This window comes from Chelonia mydas, chromosome 15, assembly GCF_015237465.2.
Source record: "Chelonia mydas isolate rCheMyd1 chromosome 15, rCheMyd1.pri.v2, whole genome shotgun sequence".
NCBI lineage: Eukaryota > Metazoa > Chordata > Testudines > Cheloniidae > Chelonia > Chelonia mydas.
This window is the reverse complement of record NC_057856.1, coordinates 1,886,341-1,907,525: the sequence shown is the minus strand read 5'-3', so window position 1 is coordinate 1,907,525 and position 21,185 is coordinate 1,886,341. Positions and strand designations below refer to the sequence as shown.

General features: G+C 50.4%; 1 protein-coding gene across 2 annotated transcripts in view; it reads right to left on the bottom strand.

Annotated features, from left to right (window-relative positions):
- Nucleotides 1–9,076, bottom strand: part of LOC114022142 — a 95,378-nt gene extending 86,302 nt beyond the window's left edge. For both annotated transcript variants that reach the window (XM_037879081.2, XM_043529901.1), the window contains exon 1: nt 8,952–9,076. In XM_037879081.2, the coding sequence (XP_037735009.1) occupies nt 8,952–8,966 (15 nt within the window). In that variant the 5' untranslated portion in view covers nt 8,967–9,076. The remainder of the gene's footprint in view (nt 1–8,951) is intronic.
- Between the last annotated feature and the right edge of the window lie 12,109 nt (nt 9,077–21,185).

Genomic DNA, 21,185 nt, shown 5'->3' with positions numbered 1-21,185 from the left:
CTAAAGCCTTGGGAACCCAAATACTGGCCCAAAGCCAGAGGGTCGCTCTCGTAGGTAGGCAGACCTGAGCAGCTGAAAAGGAGGCCATCCAGGAGGGAGAAGCACCCGAGTCTGACCCTAACGCTTCTGAACCAGTAGAGGCAACAGAGACTGGCCCCCTAGATCTCGGGCAGATTAGCCCCGGGACAGGAAATTTTGGACAGGACCAGGCTGAAGACCCAAGGTACGACAACATTAAGAAGGAGGTGACCGAAATAGATGGGGTCCCCGTGGAAGGGAAAACCCCGGGTCCAGGACCCTACTTCATAACGAAGAAGAATCTCTTATACCAGGTTGCACCAGTACAGGGGCAGAAGGTACAGCAGATCCTAGTACCTCAAAAACACCAGAATGCTGTATTAAGTCTGGCCCATAGTCATCTTTTTGGGTGGCATTTGGGGGTAGAGAAGACCCTGGCACGGGTCCTGCGACGATTCTTCTGGCCCGGAGTACATGAAGTATATATGCGTCCTGCCCAGAGTGTCAGCTGCACAGTCCCCGCCCCCACTTGAGGGCACCTTTAATACCCCTTCCCATCATAGAGGTCCCCTTCGAGCGAATAGCTATGGATCTAGTGGGACTCCTGGAGAGGACAGCCCAGGGCCACCAATATATACTTGTCGTTCTGGATTATGCTACTCGTTACCCAGAAGCCGTCCCCCTGTGGAACACAGCCTCTAAAAAGATAGCTAAAGAGTTGGTGGGGATCTTTGCCCGAGTGGGGCTACCAAAGGAGATATTAACAGACCAAGGTACCCCATTTATGTCGAAGCTAATGAAGGATCTCTGTACGCTGCTCCATATACATCCCTGACAACTTCAGTCTACCATCCGCAGACCGATGGGCTGGTAGAAAGGTCTAACCGAACCCTCAAGGCAATGATAAGGAAAGTGGTAAGTCGAGACAGGAAGGATTGGGACACCCTACTGTCTTGCCTTATATTTGCAATCGGGGAGGTACCTCAGGCCTCAACTGGGTTTTCCCCCTTTGAATTATTATACGGACGCCATCACCGTGGCATACTAGATATTGCAAAAGAAATCTGGGAAGAGGAACCCAATGAGGGGAGAAATATAATTGACCATGTGTTGCAGATGCGAGAATGGATAGCCTGGGTCACTCCTATTGCACGGGAACATTTGGAAAAGGCGCAGGAGGCCCAGCGAACCCATTACAATCGCCAGGCAAAAGTCCGACAGTTCCAACCAGTACCCATGGCAGAAAGCAAGCTTTTGGCCCAATGGCAGGGGCCCTACGAGGTGGTTGAATCCATGGGGGAAGTAACCTACAAGGTGCGGCAGCCAGGACGCCGGAAACAAGAACAAATTTATCACATTAACCTCTTAAAGCCTTGGCACCAACGAGAGACGTGTGTAGTGGCCCAAGAGACCCCGCTCCAGGGAAATAATATGCAGGAGCAGATCAGGATATCCACTGATCTGACACCAAACCAGAAGAAGGAGGTAACTGAGATGATCAACCAATACCAGGATGTGTTTTCAATCAAACCAGGCCGGACCACCGAAGCATATCACCACATTATCACAGACCCTGGGGCAAAGGTAACTTTAAGGCCCTATCGGGTCCCAGCAGCAAAAAGGGAGGAGATCAAGGCAGAGGTAAAAAGGATGTTGGAGCTGGGAGTCATCGAAGAATCCCACAGTCAGTGGTCAAGCCCGATTGTGTTGGTGCCCAAACCTGATGGCACCACTAGGTTTTGTAATGACTTTCGCTGTCTGAATGAGATATTCATATTCAATGCATACCCCATACCCTGTATCGATGAGTTAGTTGACTGCCTGGACAATGCCCGATTTTTGACCACCCTTGATTTAACAAAGGGATACCAGCAGATTCCCCTTGCCAAAGATGGGAAAGAAAAGACGGCATTCTCTACACCAGAGGGTATGTTTCAATATACTGTTCTTCCTTTTGGACTGCATGCCACCTTCCAGCATCTTATGGACAAACTCCTATGGCCCCATACCAGTTATGCAGCGGCATACCTGGATGATGTTATTATTCACATCCCCGACTGGGAAACCCACTTAGGAAAGGTGGAAGCGGTTCTGGACACGCTAAGACAGGCTGGCCTCACAGCCAACCCAGCCAAGTGTGCTATAGGGCTAGCCGAGGCTAAATACCTTGGCTACATTGTAGGAAGGGGCATGGTCAAGGCCCAACTAAACAAACTAGAGGCTATACAAAATTGGCCCCAGCCGAATCGGAAAAAGCAAGTCCGGGCATTCCTGGGTGTGGTGGGGTACACCGACAATTTATTCCCCATTTTGCTACCAGAGCGAGTCCCCTGACAGACCTGAAAAAAGCCCGGGGTCCAGACATGGTGAAGTGGGCAGATGCCGCAGAGAAAGCATTCATGGATCTACAGACAGCCCTCTGCAGTAACCCCGTGCTTATAGCCCCAGACTTCAACAAAGAATTCATTTTACAAACAGATGCATCTGAAGTAGGATTGGGAGCTGTCCTATCGCAGATGGTCGGAGATGAAGAACAACCAATCCTCTACCTCAGCAGGAAACTCCTCCCGAGAGAGCAGAAGTATGCCATGGTTGAAAGAGAGTGCCTAGCTGTGAAATGGGCCATAGAAACACTATGTTATTACCTTCTGGGATGACGGTTTACCCTTGTGACCGACCATGCACCCCTCCAGTGGACGCAGCGAAATAAAGAGAAGAACGCAAGGGTGACCAGATGGTTCGTCTCCCTACAACCTTTCCAATTCACCATACAACACCGGGCTGGAAGCCACCATGGCAATGCAGATGGCTTATCACGAGTACACTGCCTGACATCCCAAGTTGCCCAACCCCGTAGTGTTGAGCAGAGGGGGGGGATATGTGACAGGGTCGGGCCAGATGGCTATAGGAGAGTAATAGAAGGTAGATATATTAGCCCCAGGCTAAGTAGGTCCCTTTTCGCTGGGTAAGGTACAGGGAAGGTTCCACAACAATCAGGAACCTTCTGGAGACAATTAAGACAGGCTGATTAGAACACCTGCAGCCAATCAAGAAGCTGCTAGAATCAATTAAGGCAGGCTAATCCGGGCACTTGGGTTTTAAAAAGGAGCTCACTTCAGTTTGTGGTGTGCATGTGAGGAGCTGGGAGCAAGAGGCACTAGGAGCTGAGAGTGAGAACGTGGACTGTTGGAGGACTGAGGTGTACAAGCATTATCAGACACCAGGAGGAAGGTCCTATGGTGAGGATAAAGAAGGGGTTGGGAGGAGGCCATGGGGAAGTACCCAGGGAGTTGTAGCTGTCGCACAGCTGTTCCAGGAGGCACTATAGACAGCTGCATTCCACAGGGCCCTGGGCTGGAACCCAGAGTGGAGGGCGGACCCGGGTTCCCCCCAAATCCTCCCAACTCCTGGTCAGACACAGGAGTCGTCGACCTGGACTGTGAATTCAGAAAAACGGCCAAGCTGAGGACTGCCGTGAAGCTCCAAGGCGAGCAAATCCGCCAATAAGCGCAAGACCCACCAAGGTAGAGCAGGAACTTTGTCACTATATATATATATATACACACACACATATATATACACACACACACAGGATAAGTTTTAAACAATTTAATACTGTACACAGCAATGATGATTGTGACACTTGGTTGAGGTGGTGAAGTCAGAGGGTGGAAGAGGGTGGGATATGCCTTACTGCTAAATGATGAACTAGCATTCGGTTGAGTCCTCAAGGGTTAACACATTGTTAATGTAGCCTCACACTCTACAAGGGAGCAGGAATGGAGGGAGGGGAGACAGCCTGGCAGAGAGAGACACACACCCTGTGTCTGGGGGGGTGGGGGGGGGGGAAGGGGGGAGGGGGAGAGAGAGAGAGAGAGAGAGAGGGGTGCATTGCCCCTTTTAAGTATGCTGACCCCACTCTAAGCACACTGCCTTTAAAAAAATCAGGAAGTTGAGACAGCAGCTGTGGCCAGCAAGCTCCCTTTGTCCTGAGCCCTGTCCTGTCCCCACCCTGCTCTATATAGAGAACGGGTAAGCGGGGGGCAGGAGTGGGGGGGAAGGGGGACACCCTGAGATTAGCCCCCCTCTTCCTCCCTCCCCTGCACAGCAGGCAGGAGGCTCTTGGGAGCAGCTCCAGGGCAAAGGGCAGGAGCAGCACATGGCAGTGGGGGGAGGGACAGCTGAACTGCTGGGAATTGGTAGCGGCTGCTGCACAGGGAACTTAGGGGAGCAGGGAGCTGATGGGGGGCTGCCAGCCCACCCTGGTTCCAAGCCCCCACCAGCTCACTGCAAAGGGCTGCTCTTCCTGCAAGCAGTGGACAAAGCAGGTGGCTGCCAAACAACCTTATAAGGGAGCATTGCACAACTTTAAACGAGCATGTTCCCTAATTGATCAGCAACGTAACAATGTTAACCAGGACGACTTTAAGTGAGGAGTTACTGTAGTTGAAGGCTGCTATCAAATCCCCCCTCACTCTTCTCTTCTGCAGACTAAATAACCCCAGTTCCCTCAGCCTCTCCTCATAAGTCATGTGCTCCAGCCCCCTAATAATTTTTGTTGCCCTCCGCTGAACTCTTTCCAATTTGTCCACGTCCCTTCTGAAGGGACCCCAAACTGGACGCAATACTCCAGCTGTGGCCTCACCAGTGCCGAAAAGAGGGGAATAATCACTTCCCTCGATCTGCTGGCAATGCTCCTACTAATGCTCTTGTTTCAGGCTCTCTGCAGACTCAACACTGCATCACCAATTCCACTCACTCATATTTTGAAGGTTATCCTTGCAAACATGACAGCTAGAAACACATATATTCAATGAAAGCCGAGATTCTGGGGCAAAGGAGTGAATTTGAAACAAATTCTGCTGTTGTGGAATCGTAGGCCCTTGACAATACGTTACGATTAAACACAATGCACAATCGTTCGATTCCTTGCAACTGAAAGGGTTGAATGGGGGGAGAGCGGCACAGGTATCTGTCATTTGCAAGCCCTATTTTTATAAAGGTGACCAACAAAAGGGGGGAAATGGGGTACGTGCCTCATTTTTTGCTTCTTTAAGATGTTTAAAGAAAGCTTGAAAGGAGTTTCTGTACACGCTTCTTGTGCTGCTTATTTTTTAGAAAATACAAATACCTTATACCTTAAAAATATCAGGAATGTCAAGTTCCATGATCCTTGATTTTGTCTGAATAAAAATCCCTTCCTCTTCCCCTTCCTTGCATATCTTTGGTATCTATGTTGTCATAAATCTGTTAGTCCTCCACTTACCCATAAAGTTCCCTGACAAGGCCTGAATTTCTAAGGTAAAAACAAGCCGCGGGAAAAATAAACTTTTTTTTCTGGGCTGAAAAAAATCTTTCATGTCTTCTTTAACCAAGGGGGGCCCAATATTTTCTTCCTTTACAAATCCCCTTTACTGTGAGCTGTGGCCACAAGAGACTGCATCTCAAAGCACACATTGCCACAAGTGGTCTGTCATCAGGAGACAGGCACTATACAAAACCTGAGATAGACTGATGCTCCCTCTCAATCTGGGCAGCCTCTTCAGAACATAAGAACATAAGACTGGCCAGACTGGGTCAGACCAAAAGTCCATCCAGCCCAGTATCCTGCCTACCGACAGTGGCTAATGCCAGGTGCCCCAGAGGGAGTGAACCGAACAGGTAATGATCAAGTGAGCTCTCTCCTGCCATCTAGCTCCACCCTCTGATAACCAGAGGCTAGGGACACCATTTCTTACCCATCCTGGCTAATAGCCATTAACGGACTTAACCTCCATGAATTTATGCTTATGCTCAAATAAATTGGGTTAGTCGCTAAGGTGCCACAAGTACTCCTTTTCTTTTTGCGAATACAGACTAACACGGCTGCTACTCTGAAACATGAATTTATCCAGTTCTCTTTTAAACCCTGTTATAGTCCTAGACTTCACAACCTCCTCAGGCAAGGAGTTCCACAGGTTGACTGTGCGCTGAGTGAAGAACTTCCTTTTATTTGTTTTAAACCTGCTGCCCATTAATTTCATCTGGTGGTCCCTAGTTCTTATATTATGGGAACAAGTAAATAACTTTTCCTTATTCACTTTCTCCACACAACTCATGATTTTATAGACCTCTATCATATCCCCCCTTAGACTCCTCTTTTCCAAGCTGAAAAGTCCTGGCCTCTTTAATCTCTCCTCATATGGGACCTGTTCCAAACCCCTCATCATTTTAGTTGCCCTTTTCTGAACCTTTTCTAATGCCAGTATATCTTTTTTGAGATGAAGGGACCACATCTGTACGGAGTATTCAAGATGTAGGCATATCATGGATTCATAGAAGGGCAATAAGATATTCTTCATCTTACTCTCTATTCCTTTTTTAATGATTCCTAACATCCCGTTTGCTTTTTTGACTGCCACTGCACACTGCGTGGACATCTTCAGAGAACTATCCATGATGACTCCAAGATCTTTCTCCTGATTACTTGTAGCTAAATTAGCCCCCATCATATTGTATTTTTTCCAATGTGCATTACTTTACATTTCTCCACGTTAAATTTCATTTGCCATTTTGTTGACCAATCGCTTAGTTTTGTGAGATCTTTTTGAAGTTCTTCACAGTCTGTTTTGGTCTTAACTATCTTGAGCAGTTTAGTATCATCTGCGAACTTTGCCACCTCGCTGTTTACCCCTTTCTCCAGATCATTTATGAATAGGTTTAATAGGATTGGTCCTAGGACTGACCCTTGGGGAACACCACTAGTTACCCCTCTCCATTCTGAAAACTGACCATTTATTCCTACCCTTTGTTCCCTGTCTTTTAACCAGTTCTCAATCCATGAAAGGATCTTCCCTCTTATCCCATGACAACTTAATTTACGTAAGAGCCTTTGGTGAGGGACCTTGTCAAAGGCTTTCTAGAAATCTAAGTACACCATGTCCACTGGATCCCCCTTGTCCACGTTTGTTGACCCCCTCAAACATGATCTCCCTTTACAGAAACCATGTTGGCTTTTGCGCAACAATTTATGTTTTTCTATGTATCTGACAATTTTATTCTTTACTATTGTTTCAACTAATTTGCCTGGTACTGACGTTAGACTTACCTGTCTGTAATTGCCAGGATCACCTCTAGAGCCCTTCTTCAATATTGGCATTACTTTAGCTATCTTCCAGTTATTGGGTACAGTAGCTGATTTAAAGGACAGGTTACAAACCAACCATAGTTAATAGTTCCGCAATTTCACATTTGATTTCTTTCAGAGCTCTTGGGTGAATGCCATCTGGTCCCGGTGACTTGTTACTGTTAAGTTTCTCAATTAATTCCAAAACCTCCTCTCGTGTCATAATAAGAGCACTGTACACTGGGACCAGTTGTCTTCATCTCCATATTAGATAAGACAAGCAACTACAATTTGTTTCACTTCATGCACGTTTGTGGTGGCTCTTGGAAAATTGTGGGCACCATTTTTTCTAGTGGAGGGCATGCACATACACTCCTCTGTGTGCATTATCGCATCTCCAGCAAGGCTATTAAAAGACACACACAAAATGAGAACTACTATTGAATAAATGCAAGGAAATAAGCTTCAGCTACTAATTAATACTACAAACATTTCTAAGAAGCTCTGGTGCTGCTGTAGAGTCCCTTTGGCCTGATTACAGCTTAAATTGTTTTGCCAGATCCTCAGGTTGTGACTAAGCGGTATCTGTTTTGCATGCATGCTATTTTCTGAATGCTGCAGTTCATCTGTTGCTTGATTTTCTTTTTGCCATCAGTGGCATTTTGAATATCTCCCTCATTGAAGAACACTCCCATGAAGCCCACATTTTATGTACCCTCTCAAATTTGCGTTCGGCACTCAGATACTGTAGTGAGGAGGGCTGCTCAACTACCAGATAGGCAGGTTCCATTTCCCAGTTTCTCGTTAGGTCCTTAGGCCTTTGCAACATTAGCCTTCCTAAGCAAAGCACGTGAATCTAAAGAGTGATTCTAAGGTTACTCCATGCATGAGACTGTGTGTGTAAGAAAGAGAAACCAGAGGATTGACCATGATTAAGTGACTCAAAGGCTCTTTAAGTGCAGGCATTATTGGATAGGTTGTTGGGGGTGGAAACAGGACTCTGGGGCTGGGCTCCAGAACCGTGGGGGAGCTGGGAGCTCCCCTCTGCCTTTGGGTCCGCCAGTGCCTCACGGTACAGAGAGGTTACAAGACACCGAAGTGCAGGTATTTCTCGCCTCCACAGGCCAGCGAGCAGGAGCCCCACGTGGGACGGCTCTGCAGGACCCCAGGGGCTCTCGGGAGAGTCGGGCGGCAAGAGCTCCGTTGGCTGCAGACACACAAGCTGTGGCGGAGACCCGTGCCCCACCCCCCGGGCGGCTCGCCGGGATCTCCCGCGCGAACCCCCGGGCTCCAGGCGCACCGCGGGCCAGGACCCAGAGAGCAGGGCCGGAAGTAACGCGCTGAACCGGCGGCACGGGAGACCGCGCTTAGCGGTCCGGGAACCCTCCCAGCTGGAGCCGGCTGCGGGGCCCCATCGCGGGGGGTTTGAGAACAGGCGGGTCGGGGCGACTCGACGCCGCCGCAGCGAGGGGCGGGCCCCGCCGGCCTCTCGGGCCCCGCCCTGCCCAGGGCCGGGCCGCACGGGCCGCACCGCGCCCAGCAGGGGCAGGGGCAGGGCCAGGGCCCTGCCAGGCTCCGGGGCCCCGCGAGGGCAGCCAGGGGCCCCGCCCGCACGAGGCCGGAGGGGGAGGAGGGGCGCGACGTCCCAGCATGCACTGCGTGGAAGGGGTCGGCAAGACCGGGAACGGTGCCCCATCATGCAGTGGGGCAAGAGGCCTGACGTCCCGGCATGCACTGTGGCAGGCTTCCCATCATGCATTGGGCGGCAGGGGTCGGGGGCCCGCCTGTCCCGGAGCCTGTCTCCCCGGTCCCGAGCCCCCGTACTCACGATGAAGGAGGCCATGTCCGGGCCGGCCGCGGCGCCGGGCGGCTACTCGCGGAAACCACAGCCCAGGGCCGGACGGTACCGGCCTCCGAGCACGCTCGGGCAGCTTCGGCAACGCTCGGGCCCTTCCGCCTCCCCGTCTTCGGGAAGCTTCGGTGAAACTCGGGCCCTTCCGCCTCGCTCCGCGCGGGGAGCTTCGGTGAGACTCGGAGCATTGGCCGGACTCTGGGGCGTTCGGGAAGTTCCGGCTCCACTCGGGGCAGTCCGGCTGCTGCGGCTGGGACTCGCTCAGGGGGCCTGCCGGGGGCAGGGGGCCGCCCCGGCTGGTCGGGGCCTGTCCGCGCGGGGCCGGGGCCACCTGGCAGCCCCCCACAACTAACCCAACCCCACTCCCAGCCCCCCAAACTCAGCCAGAGCCCCAGCCCCCCACAACTAACCCAACCCCACTCCCAGCCCCCCCAACTCAGCCAGAGCCCCAGCCCCCCACAACTAACCCAACCCCACTCCCAGCCCCCCAAACTCAGCCAGAGCCCCAGCCCCCCACAACTAACCCAACCCCACTCCCAGCCCCCCAAACTCAGCCAGAGCCCCAGCCCCCCACAACTAACCCAACCCCACTCCCAGCCCCCCCAACTCAGCCAGAGCCCCAGCCCCCCACAACTAACCCAACCCCACTCCCAGCCCCCAAACTCAGCCAGAGCCCCAGCCCCCCACACCCCAACTCAGCCAGAGCCCCAGCCCCCCACAACTAACCCAACCCCACTCCCAGCCCCCCCAACTCAGCCAGAGCCCCAGCCCCCCACAACTAACCCAACCCCACTCCCAGCCCCCCAAACTCAGCCAGAGCCCCAGCCCCCCACAACTAACCCAACCCCACTCCCAGCCCCCCCAACTCAGCCAGAGCCCCAGCCCCCCACAACTAACCCAACCCCACTCCCAGCCCCCCCAACTCAGCCAGAGCCCCAGCCCCCCACAACTAACCCAACCCCACTCCCAGCCCCCAAACTCAGCCAGAGCCCCAGCCCCCCACACCCCAACTCAGCCAGAGCCCCAGCCCCCCACAACTAACCCAACCCCACTCCCAGCCCCCCCAACTCAGCCAGAGCCCCAGCCCCCCACAACTAACCCAACCCCACTCCCAGCCCCCCCAACTCAGCCAGAGCCACAGCCCCCCACAACTAACCCAGCCCCACTCCCAGCCCCCCCAACTCAGCCAGAGCCCCAGCCCCCCCACAACTAACCCAGCCCCACTCCCAGCCCCCCCAACTCAGCCAGAGCCCCAGCTCCCCACAACTAACCCAACCCCACTCCCAGCCCCCCAAACTCAGCCAGAGCCCCAGCCCCCCACAACTAACCCAACCCCACTCCCAGCCCCCAAACTCAGCCAGAGCCCCAGCCCCCCACAACTAACCCAACCCCACTCCCAGCCCCCAAACTCAGCCAGAGCCCCAGCCCCCCACACCCCAACTCAGCCAGAGCCCCAGCCCCCCACAACTAACCCAACCCCACTCCCAGCCCCCAAACTCAGCCAGAGCCCCAGCCCCCCACAACTAACCCAACCCCACTCCCAGCCCCCAAACTCAGCCAGAGCCCCAGCCCCCCACACCCCAACTCAGCCAGAGCCCCAGCCCCCCACAACTAACCCAACCCCACTCCTAGCCCCAGCCCTCCTCACCCCAACTCAGCCAGAGACCCAGCCCTCCAAAGCCACAGCTCCCTCACTGTTACCCATCATTAAGGCTCGTTGTAGTCATGGCCAGATATTTTTACAAAAAGAAAAGGAGGACTTGTGGCACCTTAGAGACTAACCAATTTATTTGAGCATAAGCTTTCGTGAGCTACAGCTCACTTCATCGGATGCATACTGTGGAAAGTGTAGAAGATCTTATTATATACACACAAAGCATGAAAAAATACCTCCTCCCACCCCACTCTCCTGCTGGTAATAGCTTATCTAAAGTGATCACTCTCCTTACAATGTGTATGATAATCAAGGTGGGCCATTTCCAGCACAAATCCAGGGTTTAACAAGAATGTCTGGGGGGCGGGTAGGAAAAAACAAGGGGAAATAGGTTACCTTGCATAATGACTAAGCCACTCCCAGTCTCTATTCAAGCCTAAGTTAATTGTATCCAATTTGCAAATGAATTCCAATTCAGCAGTTTCTCACTGGAATCTGGATTTGAAGTTTTTTTTGTTGTAAAATAGCGACTTTCATGTCTGTAATCGTGTGACCAGAGAGATTGAAGTGTTCTCCGACTGGTTTATAAATGTTATAATTCTTGACATCTGATTTGTGTCCATTTACTCTTTTACGTAGAGACTGTCCAGTTTGCCCAATGTACATGGCAGAGGGGCATTGCTGGCACATGATGGCATATCACATTGGTGGATGTGCAGGTGAACGAGCCTCTGATAGTGTGGCTGATGTGATTAGGCCCTGTGATGGTGTCCCCTGAATAGATATGTGGGCACAGTTGGCAACGGGCTTTGTTGCAAGGATAGGTTCCTGGGTTAGTGGTTCTGTTGTGTGGTATGAGGTTGCTGGTGAGTATTTGCTTTAGGTTGTTAGTTAGTCTCTAAGGTGCCACAAGTATTCCTTTTCTTTTTGCGAATACAGACTAACACGGCTGTTACTCTGAAACCAGATATTTTTAGTAAGTCATGGACAGGTCAGGGGCAGTAAACAAACATTCACAGCCTGTGACCTGTCCATGACTTGTACTATATACCCCTGACTAAAACAGGGGCTGTGGGTGCTCGGGGGGCAGTTCGGGGACGCTGCAGGTGCTGGAGGGGGGAGGCAGATGGTGGGGGGCAGTCCGGGATCACCACTGGTGCTGGCAGGGGGATTGGCAGGGGCTGCCAGGCTCCCTACCCGGCTCTGTGTGTCCCTGCAGCTCCTAGCCCTCACAGGAGGGAAGGCCGGGGGGCTCCCTGGAATCCCCACACTGCCCCTGCCATGAGCTGCGGGGGTAGTGCACGGAGCTCCCTGGTCCCTCTATGTAGGAGCTGCAGGGACATGCCGGCTGTCTTTGCTGCCCCGCACCCCAACCCCCTGCCCCAGACCTGAGCCCCCTCCCACACCCAAACTGCCCCAGCAGTGTCCGGTGCTGCTGGCCCAGGGACTGCCCCGATCTGCTCGGGCAGCCTTGGAGCCAGCGGCACTGGCCGCTGTAGAAGTCACAGAGGTCACGGAATCCATGCAGCTTTACCTATAAATGGTGCCGGTAACACTGATGAAGAATGCGGCAACATAGGTTATTTGGACCAAACTGATTAAGCCTTATACAGCAGTTGGACAAAATATTTGTGCCTGTCTGTATAAGGCTTAATCAGTTCAGTCCAAACAACCTAGGTTACTGCATTCTTCACCAGTATTTCCCGCACAATTTAGGGCACCCCACCTTTACCTTAAATTGTGTGGATTACACCAGACCGAATCCCAGAACCCCACACTCCCAGCCCCCCCGCCTAGCCTCAGCTCCGTCCCCCCCCAACCCCAGAACTCCAGCCCCAGTGTCCCACACCTAGCCACAGGCCTCAGCTGCCAGCCCACAATCCCATCCATTCAGCTGCAGAGCATGGGAGCTGGAGGTACTCTACTACAGTCTGGCCTGGCAGCCTTGCTGCGGGCTGTGGAGAGCAGGTGCGGCATGAGCGGCAACGGAGGAAAGCTTCCTGGCCAGTGAGCCTCAGCTTGGCTCAAGGACCTGTCTAGAGCGAGAGAGGTGTTCAGTCCCCTTGGCTCATCCAAGCTCTGACCTCTGTGAGGCTGCCTGCAGGGCCTGCTTGTGAGCTACATGTCTGCCAACCACAGCCTAGACCGAGACCCACCAAACTCATTTCAGAGATTGTTGGAGCTGAGCTGTATTTTGTTCCTTAGCTTTGCTTTTCTAGTAAATACTCCCTCCCCAACTCCCCCACACCCTCTCTTCTCCTGCCCTGTTACATTCCTTCTGCTCTGCACTCATCTGTCTTCCATGGGCCTGGAAAAAATACTGGCTGCTTTAAAACAGTTGCCGTTCAGTTTCACCCCAGGCATGTAGCATGTCAAAAGGAGCCCGCGGTCATTGTTATTGGGCTGCATAGGTGTTTTGTATCTGAATTTCCCCCAGAAACAGTTTTATTCAAAGACACTTGATTATGCTCAGATCATTTCTCCCCCACCCCTTTTTTTTTTTGCATGGTAAAAAGGCAGTAAGAATTCATGCCCAATTGTCATCTTTGCCTTGACTGATGAGATAGTGCAGGGCTGAGTTGTTTTCTTTGAGTTAAAATTTGAATAAAACTTTAAAAAAAGCTGATCCGTGATTTGGGGATGGGGGTTAAAAATGTTAATAAAAATGCAAAGTCATGCCTCTTGCAGTAGAATAGAAACATTTAAATAATGCAGCTGCTGGGCTCTGCTGTCTTTCATGAACAGCTTTGAGAATTTATAGGTGTATAGGAGCCACAGGAGGGCTCCCCTACTGAATTAAAAAACAGAATTTCAAGTTAAAAAAATAAACCATGCAATAAAAGCACTTCAGCCGTCAAACCTAGTTCTTAATAGGAATTTCATAAAGGAAAAAATCTTATGTAGATCAGCTTTATATCTGAGAAAGCAAAACACCGTTTAAAAAATGATGATGCATTTGCCCATGTTTCGGAGGTGGGGCATGTATTAATGATTTTTTTTTTATTATTATTACCCTTTTTGAACCCAACGGCTAGCCAAAAATTCAGGGGCCAGTAGATTTCTCCTCCTAACTGGAACAATCGGTGATAGGTATTTACTGAATGTAGCTTTGCACACTTACAAAGAATGTACACAGTCCTGTGTCCCTGAACACAGAATGAACTGACTAGCAGGAAACAGCACCAAAGCCACTCTGTGCAGCCTGCATCCCAGACCCCAAAACTACTCCTCAGGCTTCTTCCGGGGCATACGCCATGCTGTCAGCTGCTCCTCCAGGCTGGCTGAGTCGCTCTCTGGTTCTCACACACCCCCAGTGCCCCTCTGTCCAGCTAGACCAAAACTCCTAGGTGGGTTCACAGACCCCTTTTATTCAATGAAGGGTGTGTTTACAGTCTCTGAAGTTTGTGATCTGTGCAGTCACGAATCCCTCTCAGCATAACAGGATCAACACAAAATGGATTGTACTATCATCAAGTGCTGCACATGCCAAAACTGAGTAAATGCTTGACTGTGTTATATACAGTATTTCCTCCTTCCTTGTCTCATCCCCTCCCTGCTGTCTGGGCCAACATTTGCCAGCTCTTAGCTATCTGTCTGTAGACTGCCCAGTCTGATTCTGGGTGCTGAGGGGGGGAAATGAAGACGGGGGGATTTTCAAAGGAGTCGAGTACTCAACTCCCTTTCCTTTGAAAATCCCAGTCCAAGATAAGTGCAAAGGAGAGAAAAAGGAGCAGAGGCTAGGAAATCTCCCTGCTCCTGTCTCTCCATGTACTCCTGCTCTTTCCATGTGAGGAAGCCTCAAGATTCACAGGGAGCATCAAACACAGGTGGCTACAGAATACAGTTCCCTAATCCCAGCCCCTGCGGTGGGAGGGAGGATTCCCCCCAGGAATAAATTTCTGCAGGTAGCAACCAGAGGAGATTACGCCAGGGCTGCCCTGCTCAGGGCTCCGTGTGCAGCCTGAGCACCATAACAGAGTATAGGGCAGCCAGCTCCATCTTCAGTCTGGAGATGTGGCCTGCATATTGCAAGACCAGCAGCCAAGTGTTTCAGCTGGATTCGTGTGGCCAGAGCACACTGCACTGTGGGAACTGTAGTCTCTATCTCTGTGACATCTGCAGGCAGCTGAGAGCCTGAAGGCTCCATCCCTTATTGTAATAAAAGGCTACCACTTTCTGCATTACTGATATCAAACCACTGCAGATTCCACCAGCCCTCAGGCAGTGGTTGGGACTGTTGCTGTAGAATACTGTCTCATTGTTGTACAGGGTGAGCTGTACTTTGACACTCTGTGCCTCACAGGCACTAAAATATCATTGTCTCCTCATCAGCTGTTCCTTGGGAAGGTGAACAGAGCTAACTTCAGGTTCCAAGTCACAGGTACCAAGCACATCCATGGAAAAGGCTGCCCGTTTAGTTGCGTTGTCAGTATCATGGAGTTGTTGGGCCCATTGTAGGTAACAGGTATATTCAATACTATTAAAATATAGCCCCACGTAAACCCCTAATAATAATGCCTAGCTCTTATATAGCACTTCATATTAGCAGATCTCAAAGCAGGTCAGTAGCATTAGCCCTGAAACAGGCACAGGGGGAGGGAGTGACTTGCCCAAGGCTATGAGCAGACCAGTGGTAGAGACCAAATTTAAACCCAGGTTTCCCAAGTCCTAGCCCAATGTTTTAGCTTCTAGGCCACAAATGGATTTTCTTAACCTCATGCATACCATAGGAAAGCTGGATGTCCTTTTCTTGTGTTCACTGAGTCCTTAGAATCAGAGAACTGTAGGGCTGGAAGGGACCGCAAGAAGTCATCAAGTGCAGCCCCTGCACGGAGGCAGGACCAAATCAACCTAGACCATCCCTGACAGGTGTTTGTCCAGCCTGTTTTTAAACCTCCAATAGTGGGAATTCCACAACTTCTCTTGGAAGCCTCTTCCCTTAACTACACTTATAGGTAGAAAGTTTTTCTTAATATACCAGAGAGCCGCTGGACACAGTTCATTCTTCCTGGAATGTCATTCATTACCCCCTGCTGTACCTATTCCCAAATCAGACATTAATGGACTCAGAGAAATTAACAACCAGTACCTTTAGCACAAATAAAATACTCAGTCACACGGTGTGCTGTCCACCGACAGCCTTCACTTATGCTAAGGGTCATCAAGTTACACATCTGGGCTGGGTTTGGCTGGCAGATTTACATAGTGCCCATTGCCACCACTGAGGGTTAAATGTAGTTATGCTGGTTTGGGGACTTGCTCAAAACTAGGAAGTTTGCCAGAGTCAATGCTTTGGATAAAATATGGATTGACTGCAATCCTCCTCCTCCATTCAAGCTTTGAGGCAGATCAGACCTGAGCCTTTTAAAGGGAAAGTTCCATTCACTTTTTGTCTAGTTTTGTAAGTTTCTGCACTTCTGGGTTTCTGCAGCACATAAAGAGTCCAATTCCTCAAAGTGTGGTGAGCTCCCCCAGAGGCAGATGGAAGTTGGGTGTACTCAGATCTCAGGTGGTGAAGGTTGATCGCTACTTCCTGTTTGCCCCAAACCAGGAAGTGTTTGCAAGAGAGACAGAATTTCCAGTCCAATTTCCAGGCTGAAGAGGTTCTTCAAAGCATTCAAACCTTTTAAGGCTCACTGTTCCCTAATAATCTGCTACACTATTTGTTACCTTAATAGCCAGGTGTGATTGGTAAAGTCGTGTAAAAAAGCCAAAAAAGGCTGAGAGCTTAAAAACTGGATGGTAACAAACCACCAATCCTCATGATGATTCCACCTGGCAATATTCTAAACAAGGGGAGCTCTCAGCCATGCTTGTAGCTGTTTCCATCAGTTCACGCTGACTTTACAGACATTCTAAGCCTCAGCTTAGACAGTGCACCCTCAGCGTGACAATGCTGGAATCTTATGTAGCTTGACAGACCTGTCGTGCTAGGTCTGTCAATCTCCATAACAAATGGCAAACAAATGACAGGCCTTGCACCAAAGCTTACAATCAAAAAGAGCTTTCCATCATACCCTGACACAGGTCAGAGCTCTGGCCCAAACACTGAACTAACCCTTTACCCACCCACCATCACACGTCCCCCAGGCACATTGCGCTGTTATCCACATTTCCCCAGTGCTGCTGGAAGCTGGCTGCCTCACTGAGAGCTCAAGACATATCTGACATAGATGGTCTTCTGAGGTTTCATATCTCAATGCTCCTCTCACCTCAGAGCTTTCCAGGACTTTGCTGAGTTTAGCTTAGTTGGGCTATTTCTTACAACTTTGTGTTTTAGAAGCAGATATCCACACAGGATCCAAGGGTCCTTGTAAAAAAGGCACCATCCTCAGATGCCCCAGGAACCTCAGAGACTCTGTCTGTTGAATGGCAGCTTTGTGTGATTTATTCACACTCCCATCACCAACACCAGTACCATCCCACTCAGCAATATGCTAGACTGTGCTTCTCTACCTTTATTCCCACTGGGCCAGCATGTTAACAGAGGTCTCCCCTCCTTGAGATCTCCACACCTAAATACTCCCTCTCTCCCCCCTGGTAACCCCATCCTCTGTCCTTCTCATGCCTTACTGCTGATGGACTAATTGGCTCATCCAGCCTGATAAGCCAATTAGTTAGCTTGCACATCCCAATCAGCCTTCTCCAGGTGAGTTGACTGATGCCTAAGTGATCAGAGTCCTGGCTCACCTGCTAGCTCCCAGCACTCTGTCACAGGTCTGAAACCAGACCCTAGATCTGAACCCCACATCTCAGCTGCCTTTCCCAGTTCCATAGCTCTCTGACGGGATGCTCCAACGGCCCAGCTCTGAGCATGTCAATGCGTAAGGATTTAAAATCCCCATGCAAACTGGAACTAACCCAGTTATTGACATGTTTGGATGCAGCCTAGCATGGGGGAGGGTCAAGCTGTGAATTTGGCTGAGCCCAAAGCCAGAGCTGAGGGATTAACTGGGAGATACTTTCTCTCAATTTCTGTACAGGAGGGGGGCTGGGAAATATCTCTGCGTCACACGCTTTAGTAGGAGCAAGCAGAGCTTTCCTGGTGCTGTCCAGATGTGGCATCCTGGGCTTTAAAATGTGCATGACAAGTCAACTTACAGTGAGGGACATAAGAGCAATGAGGTGGGAGGAAGGGATCATTTTTCCTGGTTCTTTTGCTCTAACCTCAGGTTCCCGTGTCAGCATTTCTGAGGATGGTAGGCGATAGCCAAGCAGCCAGATAACACAAGGCTTACATGGGCATGAAAGTCCATTTGACTCTAAAAAATGGAGGTCCCTGGTAATTGTAGGGTGGGGGACACTCAGGAGAAACCAAGACAGTTTGTTTTAAACCATAACAGTAAAAATTGAATAAAATCATTTTTAAAGCAAATGAAACCAAATATAAATCCTTGGAATAGCAGACAGACCCATAGGGACCTTGCAGAAACATCTCCCTCCATGACCTTGAGTCACTGTGGAGGTGGGTTGGGGGGCGGGGGACGGAGTCTCAGGCATGACTGAGTGAGGCAGGAGCCAGACAGCCAATACAGTGTAGCAGCTTTAGGCTTACTGAGTATTGACTCCACGTGCTGGGGAGGGGGGAGGAGAAATGCTACAAAAATTGTCTTTGCTATTCAAAGTCAGGGACACTCCTCTGGGTCTCTAGGGCCTCCTGGAGCCAGCAAAACAGAGGCAGAGCCAGGCACAGAAATTTGAAACACTCCAGTTCTTTTTTTAAAATGCCCAAGACCCTGAATTTATTTATTTATCGTTTTCGTATTTGCTGAGCCAAACAATAGGGGCCTTAGTGACCAAGTGGAGCTCTTGGAGCCTACCGCTGAATTTGGTTGGCAGACACTCCTCCACAGCCAGTATCATGGCTCAGTGTTCTCATCACGTTACCTGCCAGTACCCTGCACAGTCTAGGGAAGCTAATGATCCTCCTACAAAACAAATTCCACAAGCTCCTACTTGAAGAATCCCGGTATCACCGCTTCTGGTAACCCTAAAAATGTGTTTCCATGCCATTGGGCCTGTACTTCAAGCCTTACAACTCAACAGTGAGGGTTTATCGACAGCCAAATGACATTTAATCAGATTAAGCCCCTGAATCAAACTCTGGAGAAGTTTCCAGGAAAGGCTCCAGTATTAAACCCTTGTTTTGATAGGGCAGGTAAGAGAACTCAGCATTAGGTGGATAAAGTATAAAGTGGATAAAAAGCTATAACTAAAACTATAAGATGGATAAAAAGGAGGATAAACTATAAGGTGGATAGAAAGCTGGCTACATCTTCATGCTCAACGGGAAGTGATCAATGGCTCCAAGTCTAGTTGGCAGCCGGTGTCAAGCAGAGTGCCCCAAGGGTCAGTCGTGGGGCCGGTTTTGTTCAATATCTTCATTAATGATCTGGAGGATGGCGTGGATTGCACTCTCAGCAAGTTTGCAGATGACACTAAACTGGGAGGAGTGGTAGATACGCTGGAGGGTAGGGACAGGATACAGAGGGACCTAGACAATTTAGAGGATTGGGCCAAAAGAAATCTGATGAGGTTCAACAGGGACAAGTGCAGAGTCCTGCACTTAGGACGGAAGAATCCCATGCACCGCTACAGACCAGGGACCGAGTGGCTAGGGCAGCAGTTCTGCAGAAAAGGACCTAAGGGTTACAGTGGACAAGAAGCTGGATATAAGTCAGCAGTGTGCCCTTGTTGCCAAGAAGGCTAATGGCATTTTGAGCTGTATAAGCAGGAGCATTGCCAGCAGATCAAGGGATGTGATCATTCCCCTCTATTCGGCACTGGTGAGGCCACATCTGGAGTACTGTGTCCAGTTTTGGGCCCCACACTACAAGAAGGATTTGGAAAAATTGGAGAGAGTCCAGCGGAGAGCAACAAAAATTATTAGGGGTCTGGAGCACATGACTTATAAGGGGAGGCTGAGGGAACTGGGATTATTTAGTCTGCAGAAGAGAATAATGGGGTGGGGGGGGATTTGATAGCTGCTTTCAACTACCTGAAGGGGGGTTCCAAAGAGGATGGATCTAGATTGTTCTCAGTGGTAGCAGATGACAGAACAAGGAGCAATGGTCTCAAGTTGCAGTGGGGGAGGTTTAGGTTGGATATTAGGAAAAACTTTTTCACTAGGAGGGTGGTGAAGCACTGGAATGGGTTCCCTAGGGAGGTGGTGGAATCTCCTTCCTTAGAGGTTTTTAAAATCAGGCTTGACAAAGCCCTGTCTGGGATGATTTAGTTGGGGATTTGTCCTGCTTTGAGCAGGGGGTAGGACTAGTTGACCTCCTGAGGTCCCTTCCAGCCCTGATATTCTATGATTCTATGATTAGTGTACTGATCACTTGAAATATTTCAAGTCCCCAAGTTGTATCCTGAGACGACAGTTGTGACTAAATATTGCTACCATCTGACAACTGTTTTCTGGCTCTGTCCCATGAATCTAGTCCCCACTCAGTCCATACCAAAAACAACACCATCACAACTGAATTAATTGAGCTTCTTGCTCACAGTCTCTACAGGCTGGCCAAGGACAGAATGGAGATTGGTCCAAGAGGGGATTCCCTGCAGGGCAAGTTTGGGGCCCTGTCGCAAAGGTGCTGCCCAGCATACCCCCTCATGGCCAGAAGTGTTATTGTAGCATCTCTGCCCCATTTTCCCAGGATCTTCTCTGACCTACTCTGGTGCCTTGACCCTCTAGCCCGGCCTCTTTTCAGAGTCCCACCCTTCTGAGGCCTCAGAGTCCACTTAAAGTCTGATATAAAATAGCAACACAACCAAGTCTTCAGCCCAGCCAGGCTCTAGTGGTGGCCCTCCCCAGTTGCTATAAAGTGTCCTAATGCCAGCCCCATCCATTGGTATCCATCTCACTGCCCAAGACCTCACGCAGTCTGAAGTGCCTGGTCAATACCCATACTGAGCCAGGCTCCTTGCCACCCTAAAGCAGCTCGTGGCCTGGCCAGGACAGCCTCCAATTTCTGGGTTTCCCCCTTTTAAACTCCCTTCTCAAGCTTCCCAGACAAGCCAGGTGTAGCAGGGCATGATGCATTAGCCTCAAGCCACTGGTTAACCCCTTCCAGACCCAGGTGGGGTTTGTACACCCCATCAGAGGCCCATTGCCTATCCTTGTGACACTGAGCCACTATATGCATGGGAAAAGCAACAGTGACTATCGTGTGGTACCTAGCCCCTCCCACAGTTTGATGTGGGGGTTTATGGGGATAGAGTCTGTGTAGACCTCACCTCTTCCATGGCTTCCCCTAGATCACACCACACAGACCCCCCACCACACCCAATCCAGACCAACCCCTGGCTCCATTTCCTGCACTGTGCTGGGTCTGGTCCCTTTCTTCTGGAGTAAGATGAACCAGGGCTGCTCGTTCTACTTTCCCTCTGGGGCTTGCCCTGATGAGATTGATGGAGTCTCCACCTACTGGAAATTCACATACACCTGGTAATAATGTTTCTGGATCTGATCCCGCCACTGTCCCCTGTCACAGCTCATCCCACTCAGTAACTAGAGCTGAGGCAGCAGAAATCCCAGGGCTGCCTCACATAAATTA